The 12399-nt window shown below is 35.0% G+C and overlaps 1 protein-coding gene across 5 annotated transcripts in view; it reads left to right on the forward strand.

Moving 5' to 3' along the window:
• Positions 1 to 12399, forward strand: part of WDR17 (WD repeat domain 17) — a 112735-nt gene that overhangs the window by 47305 nt on the left and 53031 nt on the right. For all 5 annotated transcript variants that reach the window (XM_003276667.3, XM_030816340.1, XM_030816342.1 and 2 more), the window contains 3 exons: positions 3163 to 3393; positions 8383 to 8634; positions 12022 to 12144. In XM_003276667.3, the coding sequence (XP_003276715.2) occupies positions 3163 to 3393; positions 8383 to 8634; positions 12022 to 12144 (606 nt within the window). The remainder of the gene's footprint in view (positions 1 to 3162; positions 3394 to 8382; positions 8635 to 12021; positions 12145 to 12399) is intronic.

Raw genomic sequence — 12399 nt, forward strand, 5'->3', positions numbered from 1 at the left:
TAACCTTATTTTGTTCAAATTTCTTTGTAATATTCTAAGGCAAAAATACTGGGAATTTATAGGCAATTATCTTTAAATTTTCCTTCCATAATAATAGTAAAATAATATCTTTTGTAACTTTTAGACATATTTGGTATTTTTAGTATATTGGTTTGTCTTTTCAAATTTAGGTCATTAAGAATGCTTAAAATATCAGTATAATACATAAATTTTATTACTCAACTGTTAAAGATATTTGTGAAATGAAGATAATTTTCAACTAGAAATATATGGATCTCATTCCCAAGTTTATGTACCCTGTTTTTTATTTTTAGTTAGAACAACCAGTGTATTAGACAGTGAGTAATGTTTGCTCCAATCTCTGAAAAAATACTGTAAAAAGTCAGCTATTCGGTGAGCTTCCATTAATGTAATTAGCAATCTTTCTTAAGGCTTTCCATGAGAAAAAAACAAATTACTTTTGGCGCAATGCTTTGTGATATATAAATTGTGATTGATAGCCTCAATTGAGACTTTTCATATCTCCCCATGTTTTCTGGTCATATCTGTTTGTCCACCAATCACAAATTCTATACGTTACTTCATTACTGTTTATATTGATTGATAATGCATTTCCAAGTACTTTAAATCCGGCTTTGTGTGAGATTAATTTTAAATAACACAAATTTTTCTTGAAATTCTTTCCATATTTTATGTGCCATAAACTAAAATGTTGCACGATATTATTGTTCTCATAAAGATGTAACACAAAGTCAACGTTAGGTTATAACTGCGTATAATAAACAAATTCTAAATGTTTTGCAAAAGTAATGATTAATTTTGTTATCACCTAGCATATCCATGGATTTATCATCAAACACTATATACATCACATCCATTCATGAGGGAAGATTTTATTTATTCATCAGCTGTATGCACCATAGTTTCTTTTGTCACTGGATGTACAATTAAATAATACTTTCTACTTAACAGTCCCAGAATGATTAGATAATTGTGGAAAACTTTTGGCAAATTTTTCATGTTTTTCCTTTCTTTGAAAATTTTCAGCTATCAATATCTCCCTCATCCAAATATCTTAATTTGAAGATTGAAAGCTTTGCTATTTTACTTGCAAAAAAATATGACTATTTTTGGTGATTTCCATCTTAAGTAACATTTTTGAAATGTTTTAGGCTTATTTTTCTTTTTAGAATCCAGCTTAGGCAAAGTAGAAATTTGCATTAAGTGAACTTTTTTTTCAACTTCCAAATACAGTTGTTGAATTTGATCTTGCCTCTGTATTTTTACTTCTTCTTCCTTTTGTTTCTAATAATCTAACAATCCATTTAAACGAAAATGCATATTAGTTTTTCCAAATGCAAAATGTAAAAATTGTCGCCAACTTGAAAAAGTCACACTTTATGTAACAGTGGATAATAATACTACCTACCTATCTCAGAATATTGTTGGGAGAATTAAATTGCAGCACTCATTAGAAGTGCTTGTACATAAGTCACTATAAAAGCGTTTTCTATTATTATTATATGACACTGTTTCTGGTCCCTTCACTTTCCTTGCTGTCTTTCTCTAAATATATAGTCAGAGAACCAGTATTCTATTGTCTTTCTTCTACTGTGCTGTGGTGGTTTGATCCATACAGAGTACCTCTTCTCTTTTTTGGGTAAATTCTACTTCTGTTAATGTATCCTAAAACCACATCAACAATTGTATTGACCTTTTTCATGTATACATTCATTCATTCAGCAAATATTTATGGAGTCCTCATTATGGGTCAGGCCCTGAAGTAGGCATTAGGCTTTGTTTTTGCCTCTTGGAGCACATAGACTGTTGACACAAACTGAACTTACTGTCAATCAGCGAATTTCAACTCTGTGTCTTTGTTCATATCATTGTCTCTTCCTGGGAAATACTGCTCATTCCGTGTATTTAAACTCTACCCCTCCTTCTAGGTATAATTCAAATCTAATTTCTTTCCAGGACAGTAGCACAGTGGTTTCTAAACCTTTCTGCATATCAAAATCATTTGACGAAGCTTGTTAAAAATAAATTCCTGTGAAACCCCATCTCTACTAAAAATACAAAAAAAAAAAATTAACCGGGCATGGTGGCGGGCACCTGTAGTCCCAGCTACTCAGGAGGCTGAGGCAGGAGAATGGCATGAACCCGGGAGGCAGAGCTTGCAGTGAGCCGAGATTGCATCACTGCACTCCAGCCTGGGCGACAGAGCAAGACTCCATCTCAAAAAATATAAAATAAAATAAATAAATAAATAAATAAATAAATTCCTTGGCCCAAACTCCACATGATCTGATATGTTATATTCCATTTCATGATTTTGATGCAGCCAACTAATATATCAGTGTTGGAAGATGCACAATCTCTGTCTCATAAATTTCTCATAATACTTATTTTATATATGATTTATTTGATCATAATAGCAGGTATGTTAACAATTAACTTTTATATTCCATGTTATTGATTAAAAGGTACCTTTACATAAATGATTATATTTCCTTGACTTTCTTGTGAAATAAGTGGTCAGCTATTTTTACTGTTATCTCCATTTTATAGATGAGGAAACAGAAATTTAGAGAAATAAAATGACTTGTTTATCTGAGGCAAGGCTTAGATTTGAATCTAAATTCCTGATAAGACATAGATTATAACATGAAGTCCGTTGTTTTTAAATCCTTATAGTAGCATTTATCTTTTTATTCACTAATCTCTGTCTCCCTAACACACATTTAAAATTCTCTGAAGCAGGAATCTTATCCCACACTACCTTGTATACCTAGAATGCCTAGAGGTCTTATATACAAATACACAGTAAGAATTTATTGCTCTAATCTTTAAAATATAGTCTACTATATTTTAAAGTCTATAAATGTATTTGACTATATGACGCAAATGATCATGTAAGTAGTATTTAAACCTAACTAGATACATTTTCTTTCATCATGGTCTTTCCCTGCCTACGTTCCCGGCAATCTTTGGGATTTCTTTATAAATCCAGTTCCCAAATAAGAAAGTAATGTATCTTAAAAATAATAAATATGTTCTTGTATTTTAATTTGTTTTAGAAATGTAAACAGGGCAGGTAATATTTAATGGTATAATCTTATGCTATATCTCTATTATGTATCTGTATTTAATGTATTCCAGGGATCCCTGCCTGTCTTAGTTGGTGCTGGAATGCAGAGAATGTGGTGGCATTTGTCTCCCACAGAGGCCCACTGTTCATCTGGACCATCTCAGGACCAGATAGTGGAGTGACTGTACACAAAGACGCTCATAGCTTCTTGTCTGATATCTGTATATTCAGATGGCATACACACAAAAAGGGGAAAGTTGTGTTTGGTCATATTGATGGAAGTCTATCAATTTTTCATCCAGGTAAGAATTTAATTAGTAAGGTATCTTAAATAGTACATTTTTCTTATATATAATTTTGTACTTGCTTAGTCTTTCCAGTGACCAGTCCCCATTGTGAATAAAACCAAAAGTGACAAAATTTTAATTTTGATATTATTATTGTTAAAACATTATCCCGTATTGTACTGACTCTAAATATTCATTTGAAGTAATATATATATATAAAATAATACATTCAACACAGCTGTGAATATTTTACTTGGAATTAACCTAAATCAGTCATTTTTCCCTTATTTGTATTTTTAATCAATTCTTTATTTCTGTACATTTACTAAAAAACAACCTGAATGAACAAGGACATACAGCTAGAGGATATGATGGTTTACTAATACTAAATATTTTCCCATCTGCTTGTAAAAATATCATTCTGATGCCACGGCTCCTTGGCAAAGGCTTTGAAACTGGCATAAAAGGAAAGTGATAACCATTTGAACCCCTATTAGTTAATTGATTTGACTGAATGAAAGGGTCTGAGAAATTAATGTTCACTTACAAAAGTATGATTAAAAAATCAAAAATTACCTGAATTGCTTGCTTTCCCTTCAAAAATAGTATTTTTGACATTTGGGAAACATACTTTTAGCCATCTAGTATCTCTGTTGATGTGTGTGACTTCTGGCTGGCTAGATGGATGTATGAAAGTGCTTTCTCAGGAACACGGTAACTACTTTCACAAAACAAATTACATTTATCTGAAATTAATAGAAAAAAATTGAAATTGAACAAATGAAATTGTGAAAATTTAAACAAATCTTTCTTCAGGAAATAATGTTTCTAAAGTTAAAAAGGATTGTGTAAAACATTGAAACATTGGGGCCATTATATTCTAAATACATTTTAAATAGGATATATTATTTACCTTTCAAAGAAAGATAAAAATAAATGTTCATATACTTCTTCCCCAGCTTCTCTCTCAGCTCTTTGTACACATCCTCTGTTGTTCCTTCTGGTTGTACCAGGGTTACGTGGGGACAGTTTCATTGATTTGTCAAAGATTAGTATGAGGAGGGATCAATGACTGGTGCTTCTTCTGGATTTGTTGTACCAAGCACATGCACTGCAACTTCTGTTTCGTCTTTGCCTTGGAAGCAGATTCTGTTTTATGGTTGGTCATTAAGGCTCATAGTTAGGCAGTATAACTCATAGCTTTCTTTGTTTTGATCTGGTGAATACCACTTCTTTCTCTGTAACCTTTGTCTCCAGCAGTCTTCCTTAGTCTCAGGAATGCAATCTATAATAAATATGGCTGTATGCTGTGTGGTTCCTCTTCTTTCCTCTCTGGGTTATGTAACCAAATCTCATTAGTGATATTCCTCTACTTCTTCCCTGGCCTGCACCCAAAGATTTCATCAGGATTGTGACACTTTCTTTTCAAGCTAGATCTGAAGAAGATATGAGGAGTGTGTTTTTATTTTATTCTAAATTGCACTCTAGATATTTTTTACATTTTATGATTTGTCATTTTTACCCTTTCCTTTGTCATGGACTAAGGTTGTCTTTTTTCTTGCTTTATTATTATTAGGCATCTTTGAAAGTTTCAAGCCATAAGACATTGAGACTTTTTATTGTGTATCTAAAATATAAAACATTGAGACAGTGCATGCTTATTTTGACATAGAAAGAACAGAAAAGAAAAAAGGCTACCTTTGTTTTCTCTGTCTTAGGTTTAGAGGATAGAATGTTTAATATTCGAACAGTCTGAGATATGTGCCTTCCAGAAGAGACCATTGTTTTTCAATAACCCAATCTTCCAGTTGTTAAACCAAGTGAAATCATCTATACCCAAGTCAGCATGTGTTATTTTTCTGTTCCACCCATATATTAGTTTACTAGGGCTGATGTAAGAAAACTATCACAAATAGGATAGCTTAGAACAACATAAATTTTATTATCTCACAATTCTTGAGGGCAGAAGTATAAAATAAGGTGTCAAGAGGGCCACGCTCCCCCTGAAGGCCCTGAGGAAGGATCTGTTCCAGGCCTGTCTCCTGGCCTTCTGTTCTTGGCTTGTGGCAGTATAACTGCAGTCTTCACATGGCATGTGGCATCCCTGCTGTGTGTATGCATGTCTCTGTGATGAAATTTTCCCTTTTATAAAGACATAGTCATATTATGGATTAGGCTCTACCCTAAAGGCCTCATTTTAGCTTGATCATCTGCGGAGGCCCTAATTCCAAATAAGATCACATTTGCAGGTACTGGGGCTTAGGACTTTACCGCCTTTTTTGAGGGAGCACAGTTCAACCCATAACAACCCAATACAGACTTGTTAACCTCATTTATTCTGTAGGATTTATTTAGCAATTAATATGCACAAAACATTATAAAAGGTACAGTCTTCATAGGTATTTGCCTTTTGCATATACATGAGCGAATGGATCATGAAGGAATCACTACCTTTTAATTCTAACACTACATTCTGGATTGTGAGTTTGAAACTGTTAGCATTAATACCAGTATAGCTAGGCTTCTTACTTTTCATGAGTTGTTAACCTTATCTTCTTGATGACTTACTGGCACCACAGATGGTTCTATCCCTATGTTACAACGTAGGATTTCTGTCCTCCAGGTTTTTGCAGGAACCTATGACCTCATTATCTCTGTTGTCTAATCCTTCTCAGAAGAAAAAATAAATATTCATGAGAACGGGCCACAGTAATGTAGTTCATCACTTTAAATCAGTAATTTTTAAACTGTGCTTTGTATGTTCGTATACTTATGTGTGTGTATTGAGGGTAGGAGGACCTCATATATGATCCAGCTGAGCTTTAAGCCTTCTTCTCCCTTTCAGCCTGAAAAGCACCATGTTATGCTGTATTATTTACTTGATTTTCTCTTAAACATTCTCATATGAACAGAAGATTCCAGGGCAAAAAAATTGGAAAACTGCTTTAGCTATCTCAAATTGTATTCTCAGGCCAAGTTCTTCGGAGAACCTTTTTAAAAATCTTTATTATAATCATGTTTAAATTGAATTGATTTTGGTATTACTCCATGAATGTGCCTTAATAAAATTTGCATTGTTTTATTTTAGGAATGTTGTTGATGACACTGTCTCTATATAACTGTTACTTAGTGGAAAAAACAGACTCAGTTTCTCCTACTGTACTCTCACAACACAGTTCTGATGTGGAGATCACATCAGATGTGTGAGAGGCTTTCTCCACACATTAAGCCAGCAGTCACCTCTACAGCAGACACTTGCTGAGTGTCCTCCAATTCAATTCCGACACTACCTGGAGATAGAGTCACAACACACACACTGAGGGATCAGTCCCCATGACTATCCTTTCTTCTGATGACAGTTGTAAGCCCCAGCTTATTTTGCCTGTGCTTCTGAATGACTGGCTATAAATCGAGGTTCCCATGGCCCCCTCCTTGGATTTGATTAGTTTGCTAGAGTAGCTCACAAAACTCAGGGAAACACTTTCTTACCTTATTATAAAGAATATTACAAAGATACAAATGAAAAGATGAAAAGGGCAAGGCATATGGGAAAGGACATGGGGCTTCTGTGCTGTCTCCAGGCATGCCGCCCTCCAGGAGCCTCCGTGTGCTCAGCTGTCTGGAAATTCCCAAATTCTGCTTCTTTTGGGTTTTTATAGAAGCTTTATTATATAGGCATATTGATTAAAACATTGGCCCTTGGCGATCAGCCTAACCTTCAGTCCCTCTTCCCTCCCTGGACATTGGGGGATGAGGCTGAAGGTCCCAACTCTCTAATCAAGCCTTGGTCTTTCCAGTGACCAGTCCCCATTGTGAAGCCACCTAGTGGCCACCAGCTACCTAGTCAACTCATTAGCCTACAAAAAGACACTAGAGATTCCAAGGATTTTAGGAGTTGTAATGCCAGGAAACAGGGATGAAAACCAAACATATACTTCACGATATCATAGTCTCCCTTTTAAAAACACACAGGAGACATTTATTTCTGGTCTTAATTCTGTAATTATGGGATTGCAGCAAGAGTTGTATTATCTTTCAATTGTGCTTTTTAAAAAAGAAACACACTCCCTTTATGATACGTAGGAGTAATTGGTACTTTCTGTTAAGGCTGTAGTCTCTCTAACTAGATGCTTCACTGCCTCTCTTGAGAATGAGAGGACTTGCCCAGTGGAGTTCCCATGTGGTATCTCAGCAGAATTATTTTTTTCAAATGTCCAGTTGTGTACATAAATTACAAAGAACAAGAAGTTTGTTTGATGATCCTTTGCTTTATTTAATTAGTCTTGTTTTAACTCCCTATCTTTCTGGCTTCCCTATTTGTACTGTTGGTCGGGTGTGAATTATAATTGTGGCAGATGATAAGATGAATGAGAAAGGAATAACAGTAAATATTAAGATGCTGTTAAAATGTGCACCACTATTCTAAACATTTTAATCAAATTCATTTAATCGTTTTTAAAACTCTGTGAGATAAGTATTGTTATATTCTGCATTATTAAAAAAAGAAAAAACCACAAAACTGAGGCACAGGGAGATTAAGTATCTTGTCTGAGGCAGCAAAGCTAGTAAGAAGCAGAACTAGGATCGGAACCAGGCAGTCAGCCAGCTCTAACATTTATCCTTTTAAATCACTACATGATATTCTTCATTTCAATAAGCATTTTCCCTATTTCTATGCTGCTGTAACCCAGTGAAATTTGTAACTGTTGACAAGATCTGAGTATATTATTTATCTGTATATTTTCTTACCACTTTTCAGTAACAAATGGGAGACACATTCAAGGCACTGGAAATTGCCAAAACAGAGCATTGAGCCTGACTTTCATTAGGACAAACAGATCTTTCTGCATTCACATGTCAGTTATGCCTTCTGCGTATAAGCACCACATTTGTATTTTCAATACATTCAGAGATAGGTATTGTACAAGGAAAAAGTTAGCATCATCTAAATTATTGATCTTTTTTGCAAGTTTTTTGGAAATAATTATCTCTGTATTTTAATAGGTAATAAAAATCAGAAACATGTTTTGAGACCTGAATCTCTTGAAGGGACAGAAGAAGAGGATCCAGTTACGGCCTTGGAATGGGACCCACTATCTACTGATTATCTTCTAGTGGTTAATTTGCATTATGGAATTCGCCTGGTAGATTCTGAATCACTTTCTTGCATAACAACATTTAATCTTCCCAGTGCAGCAGCTTCTGTACAGTGCTTAGCCTGGGTTCCCAGTGCTCCTGGGATGTTTATAACTGGAGGTAAGCTAATCCCCATAACCCAGAGTTTTAAATATGTGTATATATTCTTTCGTTGAATTTAGGAAATTGTCCTTTATAGGTTGATTTTGTGTAAAATGTATTAATAGCTCAATTATTATTTATTGTAGTAAATTACTAGTGTACTTTTATTTATATTGTATGTCATTAATGATAAATAAAATGAAATGACAAATAAAAATGAAAAATAAGGTCCACTCTGCCAGGTTTCTGGAAATACCTTGGAATATATTATATATGTGCACACATGTGAGCATATCTGTGTATGTGCAAAAGACAAAGACAGTTCCATTTCAGGCATAGTAGGATGACAGTGAAGGTACTCACCAGAAAAGCAGTTACCTGATGGGAGCTTTATTAGCCTCACGGTCTTAGTCCATTTTGTGTTGCTATAACTGAATACCACAGAATATTCTGCTATAACAGAATACCACAAGCTGAGTGATCTATAAACCATAAAAGGTTTATAGTTTATAGTAATCTAAACTATAACCTAGTTTAGATTAGTTTAAGGCTGATCTAAGGAGGCTGGATGCCCAGGAGCATGGCACAGGCATCTGGTGAGGAACTTTGTGCTGCTGAAAGCAAGAGAGGACAAGAGTATGAAAGCAAGAGGAGACCTAGCTTGCATTTATAACAAAGCCACTCTCACAATAAATAACCCACTCCTACACTGTCTATATTAATCCATTCATACGAGTAGAGCCTACATGACCTAACTGCCTCTGATTAGACCCTATCTCCTAACAATGTTGCATTGGGGATTAAGTTTATAACACAAGAATTTTGTGGGAGGCATTCAAACTATAGCACTCACTGATCCGTGGGTTGAACGGATACTCCTTCATTGCTTTCCTAGTCAAGAGGTCATGAGAGAATTAGCAAAGCTAAGTAGTGATAGGGGATGGGAAGATGGGGGAATTGAGGAATAATTAGAAACTAAATGACTCTCTACTTTTACCATTTAATTGTGTTCAGAGAGAGAGACCTCTGAAAAAAACAGAATATTTTCAGCTACTGTATAAATACTTCTCATATTTGCTTAGTGTAAAATAATAGGCAAAGACTCTTTATCCTCTCAAATTTTTAAAATAAATTATTTACTTCTTTAATACTTAACATAATAGTGAGGCCACCCTATATCTGTGGGTTCTGCATCTGTGAATTGAACCAACTGTGAATGATCAATGTTAGGGGAAAAAAAAATCCACAGAATTTCAAGAAGCAAAACCTGACTTTGCAGTGTGACAAGTACTACGTTGAACCCATGTGAATAATGTGATGTGTAGGCTTTGGATTAGGTACAACAAGTGATATGGCTTGACTGTGTCCCCACCAAAAATCTCATCTTGAATTGTCATTGCCATGATCCCCAGCTGTCAAGGCTGGACCCAGGTGGAGCTAATTGGATCATGGGGGCCACAGTTTACCCTATGCTGTTCTCGTGATAATGAGTGAGATCTTAAGGAGATCTGATGGTTTTATAAGTGTCTGGCATTTCTCCTGTTTGCCGTCACTCCATTCCACTGCCCTGTGAAGAAGGCGCCTGCTTCTCCTTTGCCTTCCACCATGATTGTAAGTTTCCTGAGGCCTCTCCAGCCATGCAGAGCTGTGAGTCAATTAAACCTCTTTTCTTTATAAATTACCCAGTCTTGGGTATTTCTTTATAGCAGTGTGAGAACAGACTAATACAATAATCTGGAAATGATTTACAGTATACGAGAAAACATGCATAGGTTACATGCAAATAATATGCCACTTTATGTAAGAGACTTGAGCATTCATGGATTTTGTTATCTATGGGAGGTCCTGGAACCAATCTCCCATGGATAACAAGGGGCAACTGCACATGAAAGTAGATGGATTCTTAATTTATATATCTTAATTGCCTTTAACATTTCAGGATATAATTAATAATAGGCATGGAATTTTTTGTTTTTGACAGTGTCTCGCTCTGTCACCCAGGCTGGAGTGCAGTGGTGCAATCTTGGCTCACTGCAACCTCCATCTCTGGGTTCAAGTGATTCTCCTGCCTCAGCCTCCAGAGTAGCTGAGATTGCACTGTAGCGCATGCCACCATACCTGGCTAATTTTTCTATTTTTAGCAGAGACGGTGTTTTACCATGTTGGCCAGGCTGGTCTCAAACTCCTAACCTCAAGTGATCCACCCGCCTCAGCCTCTCAAAATGCTGGGATTACAGGCATGAGCCATCATGCCCAGCCCAATAGGCATGGAAATTTTTATTGTATTTTATTACTATTACTGAAATATCCTTCACATATAAAATTCACCATTTTTAAAGCATGCAGTTCAGTGGTTTCTAGTATATTCACAAAGCTCTACAATTATTACCACTGTCTAATTAACATATCATTATTCCCCCAACAAACCCTGTACTCATCAGCAGTTACTCTCCATTACTCCCTCCCTACAGTCCCTGATACTCACATGTGCAAGCATAAACTGCTAATTACTTTCTATCTCTGTGGACTTGCTTCTTCTGGACATTTCGTATAAATGGAACCATTCAGTCTGTTGCCTTTTGTTTCTGGCTTCTTTCACTTAACATAAAGTTTCCAAGGTTCATCCATGTCATAGCATGTATCAGTACTTCATTCCTTTTTATGGCTGAATAATATGTCATTATATGGATATGGCAGGTTTTGTTTATCCATTCCTCTGTTGATAGACACATATATTGTTTCCACCTTTTTGCTGTTATAGATAATGCTGCTGTGAACATGTATGTACAAGTTTTGGTGTGGACTTTTGCTTATAATTCTGTTGAGTGTTTGTCAAGGAGAGGAATTGCTAAGTCATATGGTAATTCTATATTTAATCATTTGTGGAACTGCCAGACTCTTCTCCAAAGCAGTAATTAAGGTGGGAATTTTGGAAGAAAGGAGACTGTCTAATTGGTCTTCAGGTATATTTGACAATCCTTAATGGCTGAAAGTGGACAGTGGAGCAGTTTATAAACATTTCAGAGGTGGAAAGGTTGATGATTTGAGGTTGGAAATGGACAGTTTTCTGTGGCTGGCCATTTCCTAGAACAAGCGTGTGTCAATAGGGTCTTTTTTTGTGGTTGAGTTATTATAATGGTCTTTATTGGAGGAAGCTGCCAAAACAGGCAGTTTCTAACCCTATAAAAGGTTTTGGAGCAAAAAAATGGTAAAACATGCCAAAAATTTAAAGGTTAAATAGTATTTCAGTTGTTTGGTTGTATTACTGTATGGTATTGTTATTCAAAGGATGTCAGTAATTAGTCCTAAAATATTTCCAGTTGAAATTTTGTTATACTTTTATGTCTAGGCATTTTAGTTTCATACAAAATCTGTTAAAATATGCTTTTTGCCTAATCTGACTAGATTCTCAAGTGGGTGTTTTACGCATTTGGAATGTTTCAAGAACAACACCTATTGATAATGTTAAATTAAAGAAAACAGGATTTCACTGTTTACATGTACTTAATTCTCCTCCAAGAAAAAAGTGTAAGTAAAAATGTTATCAAAATTTTAATTTTTAAAAAATATTGTATTTTCTATCAAATAAAATGGTATAGTGAGATATCAAATACTATATGCCACTGAAAAGCAATTTTTAAAAAAGGCTTTGATAATATATGTGCTCGAGGATCCATCAAAGCTACACAAGACCTACTATTACTAAATTGAAAATATTTAGAGTCAAGTTACATTTTTTAATGCTACCAAGTAAGAATATTTAGATAATTTCAGATTATCTAC

The sequence above is a fragment of the Nomascus leucogenys genome, chromosome 7b (assembly GCF_006542625.1).
Source record: "Nomascus leucogenys isolate Asia chromosome 7b, Asia_NLE_v1, whole genome shotgun sequence".
In the NCBI taxonomy this organism is placed as follows: Eukaryota; Metazoa; Chordata; class Mammalia; order Primates; family Hylobatidae; genus Nomascus; species Nomascus leucogenys.